General features: G+C 40.8%; 2 protein-coding genes across 2 annotated transcripts; one reads left to right on the top strand and one right to left on the bottom strand.

The window, feature by feature from the left end:
• The first annotated feature begins 4,902 nt into the window (after positions 1 to 4,902).
• Positions 4,903 to 10,898, top strand: LOC104426314. Its single transcript, XM_010039313.3, has 4 exons — positions 4,903 to 5,048; positions 5,395 to 5,571; positions 7,945 to 9,069; positions 10,561 to 10,898. The coding sequence occupies exons 1-4, from the start codon at positions 5,019 to 5,021 to the stop codon at positions 10,591 to 10,593; spliced, it is 1,365 nt and encodes a 454-aa protein (XP_010037615.2). The 5' UTR covers positions 4,903 to 5,018; the 3' UTR covers positions 10,594 to 10,898.
• Positions 10,899 to 11,830: 932 nt separating this feature from the next.
• LOC104426312 (TORTIFOLIA1-like protein 3) lies at positions 11,831 to 15,736 on the bottom strand. The gene is made up of 5 exons (XM_010039312.3): positions 14,765 to 15,736; positions 14,348 to 14,456; positions 13,393 to 13,982; positions 12,626 to 13,040; positions 11,831 to 12,196 (listed from the first exon to the last, which is right to left on the bottom strand). Exons 1-4 carry the CDS (start codon positions 15,560 to 15,562, stop codon positions 12,642 to 12,644), a joined length of 1,896 nt encoding a protein of 631 aa, XP_010037614.2. The 5' UTR covers positions 15,563 to 15,736; the 3' UTR covers positions 11,831 to 12,196; positions 12,626 to 12,641.
• Positions 15,737 to 19,933: the final 4,197 nt, after the last annotated feature.

Raw genomic sequence — 19,933 nt, 5'->3', positions numbered from 1 at the left:
TTTTCAAAAGTAAGATTAACTAATCATACATAATGCACGTGTGGATTTAGGCTGTCTGTGGTTCAATTTTGGGGTATTTAAATCCATTTCTCCAATTTTCTTTTGAGTGAAGGTGAATTTGTGGAAAGCAAATGCCATTTGGATCATTAATATTGTTGAATACCTTATAAAGCAACTTTGAAGTTAAAATAAATAAATAATTAATTAATTAATTAAGAGAGGGAGGCAACTTGATGACCAAAGGGAGAGAGGGTAGGCAAGCAAAGCTCAACAATTGGCGATAGAGCTCAACAAGGTGAGTGTCGACCATCGCAGCAAAGCTCAACATAGCTTGGCGAAGCGTCACCGTCGCATCAAAGCTCGACTAAACTTGTCATTGAGGTCACACTCCTAGGCGCCAACCACCAAAGTCGAGTAAACCCTTGGCAACGAGCCATCAAGGTCACGCAACCTCAGGCAAAGCAATGCCAAGGTTGCCCAAACTTTGAGCTTCGTAAATCTAGCCTCTTTCAACAATGGGACTTCCTAAAACTAACCCTTCAGCCTTATAGAGGGTTGTCGAGGTCATGACCTCAAGCAAGCTAGATCTCTACGCTGGCATTGCGCAAGCTAGGTGACGAGTCTTCGAGGTCATGTGACCGCCCAAGTGGTGACACTGGTATTGCGCAACCTCAAGCAATCCCTTGCCAACATTCGTCAAGCTTCTTGACCTACACGAGCGTTGGTCCAATTCCCGGGTTAAAGTTAAAGATGAACAATGCAAGGAAAGATTAAAATAGCAAAAATAAGTGGGGGCCAATTTTGAAAGAAAAAAATTTCATCAACCTTAGATTTGACCTTTAAAAAATGCTGAAAAACCCACCTACTTTAGATTTTCAGCTTTGCAAAAGCTGGCATTTGGCTAAATGGGTCCCAAAAAATTTGCCAAACACACCAAGTTTTTCCTAAGAGGTTTGGGAGGCTCAAAGTCCTTTAGAAAAACTCAACCAAACATAGTCTTAAATTTAAGAGGAGAGTTCTGTCATTAACCGGATGTTTTACAATAAATACACTTAGATTGAGTTTATCATTTAGATTCGAGTTGGGATAAAATAAGGTGAAATCAAAAATTTCTTTGGGTTGTAGAAAATTCCATCTCATGTTTGTTGGAGTTCATGATGAGATTAAATTTTTTTGAAAATATCACTTGTCCAGCGCAATCTCCTGTATATCCAGATCTCATCCCTTGAGCTTTCTCACCAGCATCTCAAACACGCTCTCTTCAACTCCCTCCAATTCATCTCCTTTACGACCAATTTTGCCACATCCACCACCATTTCCACCTCCAGACCATAGTCATCGCTCAGCTTCACCGTATTAGAGATGATTCAGACACCAGCAAAGATAAACCTCGGGTCACCAAACGATTGGGGGAGGTAGTGGCCATGATGATTTGGTAGACGAGGTAGCAACGACCGATGTAAAGTCGATGACAGGGTGGTGGACACCACATGCAAAGCTCAGGTATGACTTGATGTCAAAGCCGACAATCTGGGAGTAGTAAAGGGCGGGGAGGAGGTGGACGAAGATCCACCAGTGAACGACACAAAGGCACCGAGTAATGATAGTTGGCATTCCTCTATTGTGGATGACGAGCTCAAAGGATCTAGCGAACTCGTGAAAGGATTCGAGTTCTTTGACGGTGATGACCATGTGACATATAACTTTTCCTTTTCACCCTCGATGATTAGAGCACGGTTGGCTATACGACGATGATGAGGAGCAGTGGTTAGAGGTGACGATGATCAATTGTCGTGGTAGTGGTCATTGCATGATGGTTGGCGAAGTCAAATGCATCATTCCATCATTCCATTGTTGGAAGAAATCTTTAAGTTATGTTAAAAAAAAATATACCCAATTTGGATTTATCCCACCATATAGCTCAGATTTTTTATTTGACGTTTTATCTAGGTATATCCAATCCAAAGGAGTCATTAAATACCAAATAAAATATTTTGTTATTCTATCCGATTTGAATTTGGGCTACCAAACCTAGGCTTAAGGCGTTAATAATCCAAATTCGATGTTATGACCAATTATTATGACTCAACTACTTGATGGTTATATTAACTCTTTTGTTCCAATATGCAGGGCCACTGCATGTTGATATTTCCATTTATAAGAGTTGGGTTTTCTTGTTGATAACCTGCGGTCGACTGTTGCAAGCAATTATTTTGAGTCAACCGTGAATTGACTCTTTTGTTCCAACATTCAGCCATGCATGTTGATATTTCCATTCATAAGAATTGAATATTCTTGTTGACCGACTGCACTATACCAACTGATTATTCCCAACACTTGACCATTTTCTACTTCCCTTGTCATTCTGGCAAGAAACTGTCGACCAAGTTGTCAATTACTGCACTTGAGACATTATTTAGTGTCAAACGTATCTTAGCCTTTTCGTCAACACCAGTAAGCTATGAGGTTTGCTACTAATCGAAAGTTACTTTTTGATTAACTGCTTTGGTCCGTTAAAAGAATCAATATAAAAGTAATGGCATGTGAATTTTTTCTCGACAGGTTTGACTAATAATTTTCCGTCTAATTTACTATTTGCTATAGTCAAGATCAAAATCGTAACATACGAGTCTTCCTTTTTCCTAATTTCGAAACAATTTCTATGATGTTAAATTTCACATTGATAATAAAGATGAAGGAACTGTTATAATTCATGAAATCATGTGTATAATTACTATTATCAGATACCTAGGACTGTTCAGATGAAGATAACCGGATAAGTTGTCTCGAATTTTGCAAATTGAAGAGGTAATTGATAAGGAATTTGATAGGTAAACGTCCTTGAGGTTTAAAAAAGTCGAGAGGAATGCATAGCTCTTCTCCCCCCTCCTGTTCAAATTCTTTGCTACCTTGTATATTTCATGAGTGAAGCCCCAACAACAAATTAAATGTGTGATTCTACCTCTCTTTTTAAGGCTTATTGTTAGTGATTTCCGGTTGAAATTTTCCGGATTAACTTAATTAGCAAAATGTAAAAATGATTTATGACTTAATTAGCAACGTTGAAAATGTTTAATACAATAATTTTGGACAATTTTCCCCATGATATGCGCCTCGTCATCTTGAATTTGATTATAGATAAAGACGAGCATATTGGTGCTGGAGGAACCGGCTTGCAGCCGACAGCCGCACCGTAAACCTCCAGGTGACACTTAAGCAGGATGACCCACCACCCCTGAGTCACACTTAATACACCTAGCACCTCCCCTAGGTTTTGAACCCTTCACCTCTAGGCTGAGGATCAGCAGGGCCTTATCCAGCGGAGCCACCACGGCCAGTGGTAAGACGAGCATATAATTCGTCTCTCCATTTTTGCACGTTAGACAAATGATTACAAATACATGTCATGGGAGAGAAAATTGGGAGAATGTTGTGATCATTGCTCCGTTTGGTTTTCAAATTATTTGGTACCACACAAATTTCACATGTCTATAGACAATGCATGATTTTCTTCTTCAAAACTTGAACATGTAGAATTGAATTACCATGCTGGCTAAGTTATAACGACTTTTGAAGCAGCACTTTTATGCATCCTCACTTTATTCACTCTTCTCGACTTAGAATCCATTTATTTAAAGGCAAAATGTTTCTTGAAAATTGCTTTCCGAAATCATTAATTTACGGAAAACAATTTCTATCGATCGAAGCCAATAAGTTTAAATTAGGAGAATATGGCTTCCTTTTCTCATAAAAGGGAAATCATTGTCCTTAAACCATAAAACATATGAAAACCAAATGTTTTCCTTAAATATAATTTCCATAAGAAAATATTTTTCTTTATTATGAAACAAACAACGCCTAGCTTTATTGCATGGCATCTCAACCTTCATAAACATACGGTTGGTTCTAGAAATCATTATGCCTCATTCTAGTTTTAGGGGAAAATTTAGAGGATATCTGAGTCATTCTTCCCCAGCCACTCATTTTGGTATTACCAAAATTGGCTATCCTGCATATTTCGTAGGTGGAGTCTCAATAATAGAGTTGCCCACATCTCTTCCTTGGTTCGAGATTTTGACCTGCTAGATAAGATTACCATACTTGTTAAGTGGCAATGATTAAATGGTAAGGTTAATCAACGAGCTAATCTATAATTTACTCATTTTCCATAATTAGCTATATTGCCCTATCCACCATAAATGGTATCATAGCTTGCGTTGTTTCGCTCAAGGACAGCCTGAATCTGGACAAGATTTATCTGAAGGATCCATCCGATTCGACGTAATGCGAAATTATTGCGCATCCCATTGCACTCTCCTAGAAAGAGCAAGCAATTTAATTAACTGCCAAAGGCAATTAAAAAAGAAAAAAGTCAAAGTGTTTTCAAAACACGTCCCTTATCCTCGTATCTCGTTTGTCCCCATTTGCCCAACAACGATTAGGACTGAGCTGACGACCGTCCGCGTTCGTCTGCAGCGCGACCCACCGTTAGCCCCCCAACGCCCGCAGTCCAGCGTGCACCGCCTACAGCTGAATCCAATGTATATGGGCCCTTGATATCAGTGGGTCCCACGTGGGACCCACATAATCTAGCGGCTGTTTGCACTGAGCTCATGTAGGACCTACCCACCGAAGAATCGGTCACGGGCGACCGTCAGCCACGACTACATGCGGGGGTACACGTGGCGGCATGCCAGGCCCATGTCAGCGGTGGGCCCCGGCGTCAGTCAGCGCGTGCGCCCATAGACAAATCGGAAAACCCACCACCAAGGAAGGAAAAGGGGCGGGCACCAGTGGTTCTTTCGTAATTAAGAGCGCCTCCGAGGGCAATCGCTTTCGGGGGGAAATGGGAGTATCGAGTTCATAACAGACACAGCTGGTCCTGCTAGTGAGAAAAGCGAATAAAACACAACTGCCTCGCTCTCCGCTTTCAGTCTCTCCCTCCACCTCTCTATACAGCGCTGGTGTCTCCGAATTTCCGACCTTACGCTCGAAGCAGCAGAAGAGAGAGCGATTGAATGCTCCATTCGAAGATGAACGATTCCGAGGTAAATTCCATCGAAACGATGGACCGATCGATTCTCCTCGTGTCTTCATTGTTGATCATAGCCGTGTGCGTCTCCGTCTGGTGGAAATGGCGTTTGCTGTACTCATTTTGGTCGGTCTCTCGATGCTTTGCGTGATTCTGATGAAGTTTTTGGTTGATCTCCATTTCTTTCGATGCTCTTTGGTTTTCTTTTTTTCTTTTTTTTTTTCCGTTCGATGGGCGTGGCCAATGATCGGTGATCGAAGGCCGTTCTGTTTGTGCTGATGTTTGATGTTCGGTTCCATTCTGATGACTGGTTTTGTATATGATTTTGGTTTTGAGGTTTTTTTGAATTTTCTGTTTGTCAGAAACTGATGGCCGTGAAGAAGGCGTACGCGGGGATTATCTTAGGCATAGCCAAGGAGGCGGCGGCGCGAGTGAAGGCAGCAGAAAGAAGAGCTTCTCGGTTTCAGGCGGAACTCGCTGAATCTAAAGAAGAGTCCTTGCGTTTGCTTATGAGGTTAAAGCAAATGTATGCTGCCAAGGTATAATATGTCAGTTTCGTCTTTGCTTTGGCTTTCATTTTACAGGCGCAGGTTGATGCAGAGCCTGGGGTCTTTTTTCTGATTAATGGGCGTGGCCAATGTGGATTGTTGTTTGAAAATGGAATTTTGATCTTCAGTTGACATCATCGCTTTGACATCATCGCACTGGTTTTCTAGAAGCTGCAGCTGTCTGTCTGCTTCTGTGACCTATATTTTACCAGTTGCGTAAGTCTGTGAATGTCACACCAAGTTTTGTGGTAAAACAAATACCTCGTAAAGTAGTTAGCTTTAGTGTTTTATCCTTACATTTTATTTCGTTTGCTGTTGGGTACAGCAATAGATGATAAATTGCATGCGAAACCAATTCAGTTGCCACAAGGATACACAGATAGGTGCATTTAGCTTTCTGCATAGGCCCAGTAGTATTGTTGGTAGATCTTTCTCATTCTTTGTTTCTTATGCAGAATTGGTAGGGCCGTCGACAATCAGTTAGATGTGTGTCCCACAGTTTTGAATAAATGCGTCGGGCGCCATTATTTTGCTCCATGACACTTTGGAAGCAATCATGCCTGATTGTACTCCGAGCACTATGTACAGAAAATTGGTGCAACAGAAGCTGCAAGCATTTTAGTTTGCCATGCCAATTTGCAGCTACATTATACACCATAACCTATAAATTCATATCAATTTCAGCATTTTTGTCATAACTGTTGGCATGAAAATGGCAGTTTCCTCTCTATCTTGAACTCTCCAATTTCATTAAGCTCGTGCCCAAAACTCCATGAAAAATCCAAAATGAGATCATCAGAGTTTCCAGTAATGCATGAATTCATGCTTAAACATCCTGATGCTTGTGTAAGGGATGAGAATTGAGTGGAGCTACTACAATGATCTGCCTCTGAGATTGAGAATTATCCCTGCCTCTCTCTGTTTAGATGACGTAAAATAAAGGATTTGATTCCCGCTAGTGTACCTGTACCATGATAATTCTTGGTTTTGATCTCTTTAGTTAGTGCCTCCTTGTCATTAAAGAAAAAGATAGGTGAATCTGATCCTACCAGTTCAGCCTTGGGTGATATATTTTTGATATGTCAAATTTGAGGAGCACCAACTGAAAACCATATCCTTGCCTGTACTCAACCTATTAGTTGATTCATTGAGGAGTTACTTTTCCTCCTTTTGGCATGAATCGTACCCTTTTGCAAGCTTTTCCGGCATGCACTTCTTTTCCTAACTTTCTGTCGTGATTTGATGTTCATGACATTTAGGTAAACAATGCATGATTTCCTATTTAGGCAGAAGTTTGGAATGTAGTACTTAACTTCCTTGTCAATATATTCCGTATTTATCGTATAACAGATACATGATACTGAAATGGAACTCGTTTAGTGGCATATTAGGTATCTTTAAAATGACGGTTATACCTTGCCTTGGGGTACTTCATTGACCACGTAAAACCAGTTAGTTTTCCGCCTTTTTGGCACGAAACATACCCTTCAACGTTCTTTTCCTGCATGCATGCATATATTGCCTAAATTTCCTCTTATCAGATTTAGGTGCATGAATAATTTATTACGCTGTAAAATGTGTGATCCTTATTTTTGGCTGAATTTTGAAAGCACCACTTGATTTTACTCCAGTCAATATCCTATGTTTTAATAATTTTGGGCATCTCCTGATTTTTCCTTCAAAAATCTCATATCGTTAACTCTTTTCTCGACACTTTAAGGTATTTCCTTGCTTCCGTTGGCATGAAAAAAGTGACCTTGGAAACAGTTTTCTTGCATATCTGGGATTTTAAACTACAATAGCTTTACTGCACATTATGCTGACATTACAGGGGAGGAGAGTCATCCGTGCATCTTTTCTCCAAAGTTGAGGAAATTCCAAAGACTCGAATTCATGATTTTTTAGTCATGATGGAGTAAATACTGATGCTTATGGCCTCACCAATTTTGTTAAACAGCTGTATCATTATGCATATTCTCTGAAATGTTTATATTCATGGTATTCTTGGAAAGACCTAGTATCTTTATGCATTTCTCTATATGTTTAAATTTGCAATATTCTCTATACCGATTCCTTTTGCGTAGTCTCATTTATAGTGAATATAAAGGAAAGTGCATGAAAATTTTTAAATATTACTAGAGTCAAATTATCTTTTCACGGATGGCGATACCTACTTCACAACAAAATGAAGTTATCCAATGTCCTCATTTTATAACTTTGCTAAACTTGAAGATGTCTTTTTCAAATTTCTGGAGTACCAAAAAAAATTTGTACTTTTAATGGAATGTATTCTGTTGTAAGACTTATAACTTATGTATTAGGCTGCAATACTGCATTAAATAACTCTTCCTTCATTATATGCAGTTGAGTGAAGCAGAAATAACATCAGCATGGCAGCAAGAAAGAATTGCAGACCTTGAGACACGATTTCAGGAAGCTAAAAATTCTGCCAAAGATGTTAGAGAAGAGTTGAAGGATACTCAAGATAAGTCGGAAATTGAAAGAAGTCATAAGTCGCATCAGGTTAGTCAGGCTCATACAATTGGTGATACTGTGAAACTTGAAGAAGTATTAGGGGGAAACATATGTGATACTTCTCATTCCAAAGGACAGTCTCAGTCTGATTCACAAACAGCACAAGTTTCTGGCATGAATATCAGTTCTTCTTTTGTCCCAGTGATGAGAGGGAAAGAGGCTAAGCTTAAAGGATACAGGCGCAGTCCGAGAGTGCAGGCATTGGAAAAGAATTCGTCAGCACAGCTGTCTTTCTCTGGACAAGAGAAGAATGTTGAACATGGGACATTCAGTGGGGGAAGAGAAGGTAGAGTGTCAGCTACGGTATCCAACCTCCCAGTGGATAAGAAGTATGGGAGGAAGAGAGCACCCTCTGCATTGAAAGTGACAAAAGAGAACTACAATGAGGTCATCAAAGCTATTGTAAGAAAAAGAAAAAGGACTCCTGGATGCAGAAGAAAAAATACCTCATGGGGGAAGCAGCATGACCCTACTTTGACAATGCAGCAAGCAACTGATATTTTTTCCTTTGGAACTTCTAAGGAATCCCATCCAGCATGCAGACTATGTTCACCTTCAGAGGCAACTGAAGTTACGGAAAAATCGGATGCTTTAGTTGCTAGTAAAGATGCTTCAGAAATTATAAGACAGGGTAATGGTGAAGTCCGGCAGTTAAATGTTTTATCTACCGCATCAGATCAAGATAAAATCAAGGACTTGTCAAACTTAGATCTGAAAGCTTCTGGTGTAAATAATGGCATTTCAGACAGACCTGTGGAGAATAAGCTTCTCAAGTTCACATTTACTAGGCGTAAGAAGGAAACTTTGTGCAGCCCAAATGGCACTTTCTGTGGTGCTGATATTACTCCAAAGAAAAAGGGACGAACAAATGACCATTCTTTGAAGCTGGAGAACTCTGCCCCTATGGGTGAAATATCTCAAGACAGGCAAGAGCTAGTGCAAGTTGCCGAACAGGTTCGTGATGTATTATTTGGTCGTATTGGAAGTTGTGTAAATTTGGCTTAACTTATCTCATTATGTAGCCTCTAACTAGTAGCGTATGATCTGCTGTTGGAAATACCTTCAGCACATAAGGTAGTGGTGTGAAGGTTCTAGGGTGGGAAGGGTGTTTGTCCTCCCCTAAGATCTACCATGTGGACATTGACAGTAAAATTTTGAAACTTGAAATCTGCCTTAATAGGCTCTTAGAATGGCCCTGAAAACTAGAACCTTTTGGTTCTATAGGTTTTGCTATCTGTTATATTAGTATATTAAATTTCTTGTTAAGTGAAACTTACTGCACCTCTATCAATTACTTAAACACTCAGACAAAGTAAATAACATGTGCATGTCAAGAATAATGGAGGGTCATAAAAAAAACATTGCACAAGTAAAGTACCTTAAAACATAATAACTGCAAATAATTGCACATTATTTGAATATTGTTTTTTTAGGGTACCTTTATTTTTCTGCAAGCATCGTGCACTAGGTGTAGATCATGGGGTACAGGTGGAGGAGGTATGACCCCATACCCTGGAACATACATTGTACTTACCGGTTCTAAACTTTTCTTGTGACCTCTAATACTTATCCTAGGTTCTTCTGCATGCCTCTATAGGGTATAAGTTAGAGCAAGCTGTAGTGGAAACCTGTTATTGTATTTCTAACAATTGTCAGATTTGCTTGATTGCCACGACAACATCCTTAACTGCATCCTGATGCATTTTTAGTTTATGAAGCATATTTTTCGGAAATTCTTCACCTTAGTACGTCAATTGTTTGGAGCAGTGTATCCTCATTAATTATAGCTTCAGCTGTGATCATGTGAATGCTTTTTGGCAAATCAAGCTTTTCTTTCTTGAAAAATCGACTGCAGCAGTAAATTATGTCCATATTTTCTACTTCCTTTTTCACAGTTGTCTTCAATGGCTGCTAAACTTCTTTATGCTTGTGTGCATTGAGAATAAAGGTTTTCCCCCGTGGCATTTCCTTTTGTTTTGGGTTCTAGTTAGGTATGGGCTTTCCTAAACCCCCCAATCGCCGATTAGTTATCCCATTCTCATGTTGGCAGTTTCTAGGATCAAATACTCACAAAGTGATGATTTATTAAAGGATACCATTCTTCTAAGTAAGACCACTTGTCTATCCTGAAATGTCAGTGTTTCCTTTCCTTTGCCTCTTTGCACAAAATGAGTTTTACTGCAATGAATTGGGAGTTACCTGAATCATCTGTCATAGTACTGCCAGTCTGCCCTGTGTATTAAAAACCTTCTGCTGTTGGATCTGTGGTTAGCCCAGAGGGATAGAATTGTGCTATTCAGTGGTAAGGGAAAAAGGGTTATGCTCATAGGATATGCAATAAAGTAAAATTTTCACCTTTTTCGCCGCTCAAGTAGCCTGTTAACGTGAGTTTTCTTTGTCAAGTTGTTGATAGTTTTCTTTCTGATTGTAACTTTCGCTGTGCAGCTTATGTCTCTGTCGAAGGGCAAATGGAATTAGAGGCTGTGTGGTGTCGCGTGAAGAGAGACCGGGAGGTTCCCTCAGCAGCCTGGTTCAAGAGAAAGGTTATTTTGTTGGTGATATCTATACAGGTAGCAGTGAGGCGGATCATGTCACAACGCGATCTGATAATTTATGGACCATGTCAATATTTTCATAGTTTTCCAGTTATACTTTAATAATGGCCGTGGAACCTGCATGGTATAGTTGTTTTCTTGAACTTATCTTTCATTATAGTATTATAGAGAGGCGAATAAAGCAAAACTTTCGGATATATATTTAATGACGACATTCATTGTTGTTTATAGTGTTGTAGTTATCATTTTGAAATGCGCGGAGGATTGCTTGTTTTTCTTGGAAGCTCGTTTGCCCGTCATGAATGATCAGGGCTCTCATCCACTAGGGTTACATATTCCCATCTCTTGACAACTAGCCTGAACTCTGAACCATGTGTAGCTCACATTGCCCAGTCGTTTAGCTTGCTCGTGGCGAGATTTTAAGATCTTCGCTTCTAGATTTGATCCATGGACTGTCCCCTCGTGGCGATATTTTAAGATCTTCGCTTCTAGATTTGATCCATGGACTATCCCCACGGCTCAAATCGAAGAAGCTGGAGGTGTAGGCTTATCTATGGCTGGATAAAATCCTTACCTTGGAACAGAGAACTTCATCCTTGTATAACCAACCCTGATCAGAGTAATGCAATTGGAACAACTCGAGTCGTGAAGCAAATTCGTTCATAATTGATTGTTAACAGAGTAGGAGAACGACGATATTGAGGCCATCAGTTTAGAAACCTTAGATAGCGAAATCTCCCTCGATATTTTTTAGAGTTATTGCAAGCACGATAGGTACGCACCCATGTCCACCTGCATCATTCGAAATTGATAGATCTCACCAATTTTATTTATCGTAGGTTCGTCAGATTCGACCATTCAGATTCACGCCGAAGTTTATTTAACATTTAACATAGGTCCATCAGACTCGACCGTACAGATACACGCACGGTGCATGTGTCCGGTCCATAAAAGTAATTTTCTGTCCACTCCTTGGAAGGAAACTCACGATTATCTTGAAAGTTGACAATGTTACAATGAAGTTGTTGGGGCTTGGACCTCGATGGTTATCGATCGTAGACGATCATCTCCCACTCTCATGATTAACTCTTCACACTCCTTATCTTAAGGGCCCGTAGAAATTGTGGTGTATGAATCAGCCAATGCAAACACAGTTCTACTTGTCACGATGAAGTGAGATTGCAAACACGATTCGGATTATGGCTCTGGCAACACTGACCAGTGGAGTGAATACACAAGCGTTCAATCGTTCAATAGAGCAATACAAGAATTCTAAGATCTAGGGAAGAGATCAAAGCCTACGGGGATGGGCGGAAGAGAGAAGACGCCCCACCCTCTGTACGCAGTCCACTCTCTGTACTTGGGATGCCCAGTTTGATGTCATCTGGTGTGCTGATTTTTCGCTTCAAATATTACAAAACGCGATCCGTGACGGTTTCCGTTTCTCTCCTCTATCGCGGAACGTTCCATCTACTAAGCTGCTCCGCTTCAGAGGTTCCAGTCCCATCAGAAACAAAACTACGCATCTGTTGCATAAATGCAAAAAATCAGGGTCAGATACTGGAGCAATGCCATGACAAACAGCAAATGAACGACAAATTAATGGGACACCTATTCCTCCAATTAGCGGTTCGTTATTAGGACTGAAAATGGTAAGATAAACCGGATACAGGGGTTACCACATAGGTAGTACAGCTTCAGAATTAAAATGAGAATAATCTTGATTTTTAAAATGGGACATTGAGATTGTGAGTCTGTAGTGGCAGAAGACCTTGGGTCTTGCTGTTTCAGGAGTGAAATGAAACCTTCAATATGATCTCTAATGAGTTGCAACTGAAGAATTTGAGGCGGTGCAATCTCGCGACTTGTCTTGTGAGGAGGTTTTGGTCATTAAGGCAATTTATTTATCTGCCAAGACAGAACTAAAGACTTGTGGAAACATCATGACTCTATACCTGGCAATTGTATTGGCTACTGCACCATCTCAGGAATCAACTGATTCTCAGTACGAATCTTAGCCAATGGATTCACCATAAAGCCAGCACCACCCTGCTGTCGAAACCTGCGGTTTTCCAAATTACACACTCCAGTGTCACAGCTCCTATCAGCTCTGAAGCATGTTGAGGACACTGATGGCGCATCAGAAGAGATGAACCTGGTACTCGAGTACCGACCCCCTGGCTTCCTCCGAAATCTTGAACTCAAGAAATCTCTAGGTAACATGCAACAGGAGGTTCTTCTGGAGTCGGTGTTAGTCATCCTTCCACTTGTTAGTGCCAAGTCATATGAGATCTCATCCAATGCCATCTCCAAACCTTGCACACGTGTCTCCAAAGAACGCATTCCATTTTGTGAGCTCCCAATGAATCTCTAATAGGAGAACACAGGAATGTAAAATCAGACCAAGAACCAGTACAGGTGTTGATATGGATATAACCATAAAAGGTAACCGAAGACCAAAAATAGCTCACAGTATTACCATATTATTTTGGATATTCTTGATTGTGCAAAAGCTGCTAAGGATGAGGCAACTAATTATGCGATTCTTCATATTGTTTGCACATGAACAAATCCTAAATGTTTTTCTACCAGGCTATGAAAATTTTCACACTGTTACTTGATAAAATTATAGTGCCACTATTTCATTATCTAGTGCAACCCTGGTGCAGTCAGCAGTGACTGATTGGATAGAAGATTCGATGCTTATGCTTGGCAAACAGACCTGGAGGAGATCTAGTAGACTTGTTTGCTGCTGTTCAATCTGAACGAGCTGACTGCGGATTAATGATAAATCTTCACAATCCTTGTGATTCCTGTGGTGATCTTCAGCCGTGTTACTAGCTACGGGAGTAAAATCAGACCTCTCCTCAGGAAATGGAACCACTCGAGATCCAGTCCTGAATCCACTAGGCTTGGGTAAATTCTCATCAGAGTTCTTGCTGAAAAGGGCTCTTTTTGTTTCTGACTTAGAGACCCCGTAAATCTCATTGCTCTTTCTTTGAGGTATGTTTTCATTCCTCTCCTTGAGATCATCCCCACCACTCCCCTTTGATAAGGTAGATCGGGAAATAGCAATTTCAACTTTCCAGTCCGAAGGCTTCTTATTATCCACCTTCTGAAGGACAGGACTGACATTTCTGTTGCTACTCTTCAGTGGACTTCTCTTCCTTAGAGTGCTTGCAGATGCAGATGAACCAGTTGGTGGAGTTGGATGGCCAGGTGGCGTTTGTTTTTTCCTCATCCGAGGCCCGACAGATCCAGAAGAAGAAAGAGTTCTTGATGCAGATGGATAACGCCCATCACTCGCATTTTCTGTATCAACAGGGAAAGAAAGAGCTTGAATCAAGCAGATACCGCAGCAGAAAAAAACATTGGCAAACGATCTTAAGAATATGGCAAGCAATTAAATAAGCTAACGTCAGAAGTTTTCCAAATCTGAACCTATTGAGCAACCATGAATCCTATGGCTATGTCTATGGCTCGGTAAACTGCTCCAACATTTATAATCCAAGATGATGTGAATCCAGATTAGTATCTAATTTGCATAACCATTTTTTTTTGCCATTTTCAGATCCAGAGTGGTCAGCACCATAATAATTTGAATGGAATTCAACCATTTGTAGATCTCGCAACAAACCCAGCAAGAGGAAAAGTGAAAATGCTATAAAGATCCAAACCTTTGGAAGAAGAGACTGACTGACGCGGAGTGGACACCTCCTCGGAAAGATCAGGAATCAGCTTCCAGGCCTCCACCATCTGGTTCATAACCTCTCTAACTGCCCTCACCTAGTAAACCAGATGGATTAATTCGACATTAAATTCATGAACCAAAGTTTGGAAAATCGACACCAATTGAGTAGTCCGTCCCAGGTTGACTAATGCAGAAATCCAGGTCCAAATCTACTGCCCACCTAACACCTACACTGGCAAACTACCCCTAAAAAGGAAATCACCGTACAACTACCGCGTTATGATCATGAATTGTATCCTGGAGATCAGAATTCTTCAAAGCTGCCACATTGATCGGAGCTACCATCCCAAATCATACGGTGAAATTTGCAAATTATGCAGTGCACAAGATTAAAGAAGCAGACCTTATCAAACCGCCGATTCTCAAAGACCTTCAAACACGCGGGCTTAAACTCCACCAACAAATCGCTCTCCACGACCGCCAACTTCAATAGAACCTCCGCGGAGGCCTTCCTCGCAGCCCAGTCCTCGCCACTGAGGAATCCGAGCAGACAAGGCACCAAATTCTTCAACACTCCCTCGCTCCTGGCCGCGCCGACACCGACCACGCTCTCGATCAGCGTCAGTGCCGCCGAGTTCGCCCTAAAAGCATCGGTCTTCAACAGTCTCTCAAACCTCGGCAACAACCTGCACAATTTCGCAGGCTCAGGATCCGGCGAAGCACTGATGGCGGACGCCAAGCACAGAGCCGCGCTCGTCTGCGCGTTCACGTCTTGCTCGGTGAAGAGCGCGTCGGAGAAAGCCTTCAGGAACGAATCGAAAGAAGGCCTGTTCACGTTCGCGGCGAGAGCGGCGGTGGCGCCGACGCAGCCGGATCGGACGGCGGAGTCCGGATCGCGGAGGCGGCGCGTGAGGCCGGAGATCATCTTTGGCAGGTGCGGGGAGAGGGCGTTGCCGTGCGTGGCGGCGAGGGTCGCGAGGAGCTTCACGCATTGCTTGCGCACCGGGGACTTGTCGGACGCGTCGGTGGAGTTGACGCACGAGATGAAGACCGAGAACGACGCCGGATCGAGCGACCGAGCTATGGAGTCCAGCTCGGCGGACGCGATGGAGTAGGTGTCGCGGTCGGCGAGCTTGGTGAGGCAGGTGAGGACCTTCTGCTTGAGGTTCTGCGGCGGTTGCGGCGGAGTGTAGGCCGGCATTGTGGCGGCGTCCGGCGATTAGGCCGCGGTGGCGGAAGTGGTGTGGTCGGGGGTGGGGGAGTCAGGGAGGAGGAGGAGGTGGTGCCGCCGGTGTATCTGGCGACATCGCCGGCGGCGTACGGTCGTCGGCCGGCTAGAGAGAGAGAGAGAGTCTGCGCTTTTTCGATGCTGTGCCTTGCTTCTGCTCCGCTGGCTTGGCTTCTACTTTTTAAAGGAGGAAGGTGATCACGGGGAGTGACGTGGCGGGAGCGAGACGACGTCGTCGTCGTCGGGGGCATCAAGTTTTTAACGGCGTTTCAGTTTCGTAGCGTTGATGCGTAAAGCGAGGTTAAACTTCAACATCACGAAATTACTTTCTTGGTTTTACTCCAAAGTAATTATTTATGGAAAAATCACACGTCTAACTTCTTAAGGAGGGAAGATCAAACTAATCCAACGAGTTACTAATTTTTTTTCTGTCTTTCCAAATTTGTCTAAATGCTAGAGGATAGTATTTGTACACCATGAATTATTGAGTTTTCGAGTTGCTTGGATACCCATGGTTATTAGGAAATATATTTAAAAAGTAAATAATGCAGTTAGGATGTGATTTGGCAAAATTCTTAACTAAGGCATTAAGAAATAACGAAATGAGTGTATTAGGAGCCATGTGCAATAGAGTTTATAAACTTTTAAAAATATAATCAAATTTTAAAACTTATCATAAAAGTGTAATTGAGTTATAAAATTTTCAAAAGTGCATATCAAATTTTAAAGCTTATCAAGTTTGTGAAATCAAATCTTTTTATTAATTCCGGCCAATTTGATAATGAAAAAATGCTAAAAAGTTTTAGAATTTGATTGCATCAACTAAATAAATTTTAGTGCACTTTTAAAAAAAATTAAAATTAAATTGTAATTTTGTGATATATTTTAAAATCTTGAATGCATTCACTTAAAATTATTGGTGAATATATTTATCATTATAATTATTGGGAGTGTTCTGTTCAATTGTCGGCAAGTCCATCGAAAGTCCACCTTAACTCACATATTTTCCAATATTTTATTAATTTCAACAAATTAGATAAAGACGCGAACTCTAAAGATTATTTTTTTGCAATTCCGAAGCTGCACGCGTGGCAGCACGATTTCACTGAGAATAGGGCACGTGCGCTACTGTGGGTTTCTTGTGACCTGCCAACGAATAGATTCCCCACTCCTACTCCCACCTTCACCAAAGTTTGGGCCACAAAAGAAGCCTTCGAGAATTGTAATTCGCAAGTACAAAATTCAAGTCTCCTTTTCTTTTTCGACGAGGACAAAAAATAATTAGAGCCCAAAATAGAACAAATTAGTGAGCTTAAGTAGCCCACTCAAGAATTAATTCCCTGGAACCATGTCACCTAATTGCATGAGCGGCGAGTTTGTCGATTTTGTAAAGTAGAAAGTTCATCTTCATTCGATATAAAATTGGATTCTTTTTCAAGAATGGAAAGCTTCTACTCTCTAAATTTTCACTCAAAAAGAGAAATTACAAGCCTGGGCAATAAGTGATGGCATAACAGTAAATCTCTTAGCTTGAGTGTGCATTGCATGCCTTTAATTCATTTAATAGAGATGGAATTAGGTCGTTCCCCCATAACGAGCTGTAATACCATTGAATTAACGGAAAAAAGAAGGGTTTGCAAGTGTATTACAATACGCATTATATATTATATAGTTTATGTGCAAGCGAATTGGAATTTTAACACGTTATCAAACATGGAAAGATTACGTAGCATTAATATTTACCAAAGAGATATTAGATTGCTTGGTGACCTTGCTGTAGGGTCTATCTAATAGTACACAAAGTAAAAGGTTTGGAGTTTCGATCCCATCGTCACCTCTAGCCAAAGCCCACTCGAAACATCAACTGTCTCACCTTTTCGCGTCCTGCTTCCTCCGTGGATCTAGAGCACCAGTCAACCAGAATGGCAAGCGAAGCAAGGCAAGCACATCGCTTTTCAGCCAGCAGCGACGCCCCACCAAAAGCATTCGCGAAAATTAAGGGCGGACGACGTCGATGCAGGACCGCACAACGAACGGAGCGATGGTCACAGAACAACGGGCGGACGTGGTAAGTAATCCGCAGCTTAGTAAAGAGCAGCATGGGAAGCATCAATGCCCCCGCAATCAATGCCGGTAAAATTTAACGTTTCAGCTCCGAAGATTGGGACGGGGATTCACGCGACGCCCATTGCCAACATTTACTGTTGTGAGCACTCGATCGAGTCGCTCCTATCATTGCTTCTCCATGTTGCTGCTACAATAGCTTGTTCGGTTGGCTACTCGCATGCGTGCAATCGATGAGAATTGGATGTTTGCAAAGACCACTCCACAATCATAAAATCCGATTCTAAGTCGAAAGATGGAACGAAAAAATCACACTTAAAGTTATATCGTCTAAGGTGGATCCTACCGATTATCGTCGGACTATTACCTTAACTTCATTTCTAACATAAATGTTCTTATCATTTTTTTCCCGAAAAAAAATCTATGGTGGGTAGTTAGATTGTCCCGAACCCCATAAGCACGAGGTATATTATGGCCGATATGTTTGCAATCTATCGATGTCAAAGTCCTATCAATGCGAGTCCCGAAACACCGGCGATTAAATTAAGTGGGTGGTTAAATCCTAGTGTAAGCAATGATGTATAGAAACCAGGAGACAAGGTCGTGGTCATTCAGTTGGGAGTACCAAACGAGGATGTGGGTCTCATCTTCCCACACCCAACCTGATAATTAGGTCCTTAGAGAGCATAATTGAGCCTCATTTGAGGGGAAATTAGGGTTTGGTTGGTGACCCAAAATTCGTGCTTGACCTTGATTTTATATGAGATGGTCATGATGAAAAAAAGCAACCGCTCCCATCATGCATGGAATAATCTAATGTCTTTTGTCTCTCCCTTCTCGTTCTAAGTTTTATCTCCGAAAGGGAGTTCACTACGGTCGAAATCATTACATTCTTGGGGAATTTTCCATAGCCTGTCTCAAAAGTTACATAGATATGTAGAGGCTAGTGCTCGAAAGGAAGAGACCATGAGAGGAGAGAATTACTTCAAGTACATAAAAGCTCTCTTGTTTTTAAAGTAGTAATGGCTTCTTGCATGAAAGTTCTTCTTTCGTCTGTTTTGGAGATACTGAGCACATATGTTTTGTATCATTTGAGAAGAGTGGGATTAAACCATGCTTTCTTTATTTATATATGCCTGCAAATTAAAAGAAAATTAAAAAAGAGGGTTTATTTACAAATTTGTTCCGCTTTACTTTCACAATAAATATTAAAAAGGACTTCCTTCCATACTACCTTTACGAGCCTTGGAGTCGAATCTATCGCTACCCCACCGCTTCCGCTTTTACGTTTTATCTACTGAAGCGTGGGTCAACGGGGTAATCTTATCATGACTAAGCCACATGCTTAAGCATAAGCAATCGCACTTCACTGGCCATAAATTAGAAAAATAGTGTTTGTCAAATTGCGCAAGTTACCTCAACTTGAGTCATTTCGAAGCCTTGTCAAACCTCTTTTTATATAAGAAAAATTATATAAATTATTCATAAATTTTAGTTTAATATGTAATATTATTATTGAACTTTTAGTTTGTTCAATGTGATCCTTAAATTTTAGCTAAATCTACAATATTATCCCTTAATTTTTAAATTGTTTAACCTCGTCAATGGACTTCTTGTAATACATGCTCAATTTAGTCGCCGAACTATGCAAAAATGTTTAGTGTTATTTCTAAACATTTTTATATAATTCAATACTAAATTGAGCATGTACCAAAAATTTATGGATCACATCAAACAAATTAAAGATTCATGGCCATATATATATTTGGGATAGGTATCGCATTACATATTAAGTCAAAATTCATGAATTATTTGTATTATTATAATTTTTTTAAAATGCATAGACAAAGCAGATCTATCTAGCATTTTGAAGTACAAATTTTATAAATGGGCCTTCACTAAATTATATTTTTTCCGACATTATTATCCATGTGGCGACTTTTTCTAGATCCGACCCAACGATCCACGTGGCCTCTGCTTTTGGTGCGTAGCGAGACACATAACATGAGCAGATGGGCTACAAGCATGGGGACGGGACAGCCCCCCTCGCCAAATCCGAAGACATTCCTTCGAGTTTCAGGCTGAATCACGTGGTCTTTCCTCGGAGGCCTCGACCCAAACTTCACTTCATAACCATCTCCTTATCTCCCAAGTTCCCAACCCCACCCAAAAACAAATATATATTTATATATAAAAATATATATATATATATATATATTAAAAACAATATTTTATCTAAAGAATCTGCTTATGAAATGATTTTTTATTTATCAGTGAAAA

The sequence above is a fragment of the Eucalyptus grandis genome, chromosome 11, assembly GCF_016545825.1.
Source record: "Eucalyptus grandis isolate ANBG69807.140 chromosome 11, ASM1654582v1, whole genome shotgun sequence".
Taxonomy (NCBI): Eukaryota; Viridiplantae; Streptophyta; class Magnoliopsida; order Myrtales; family Myrtaceae; genus Eucalyptus; species Eucalyptus grandis.
This window is presented reverse-complemented; position numbering and strand designations above follow the sequence as displayed.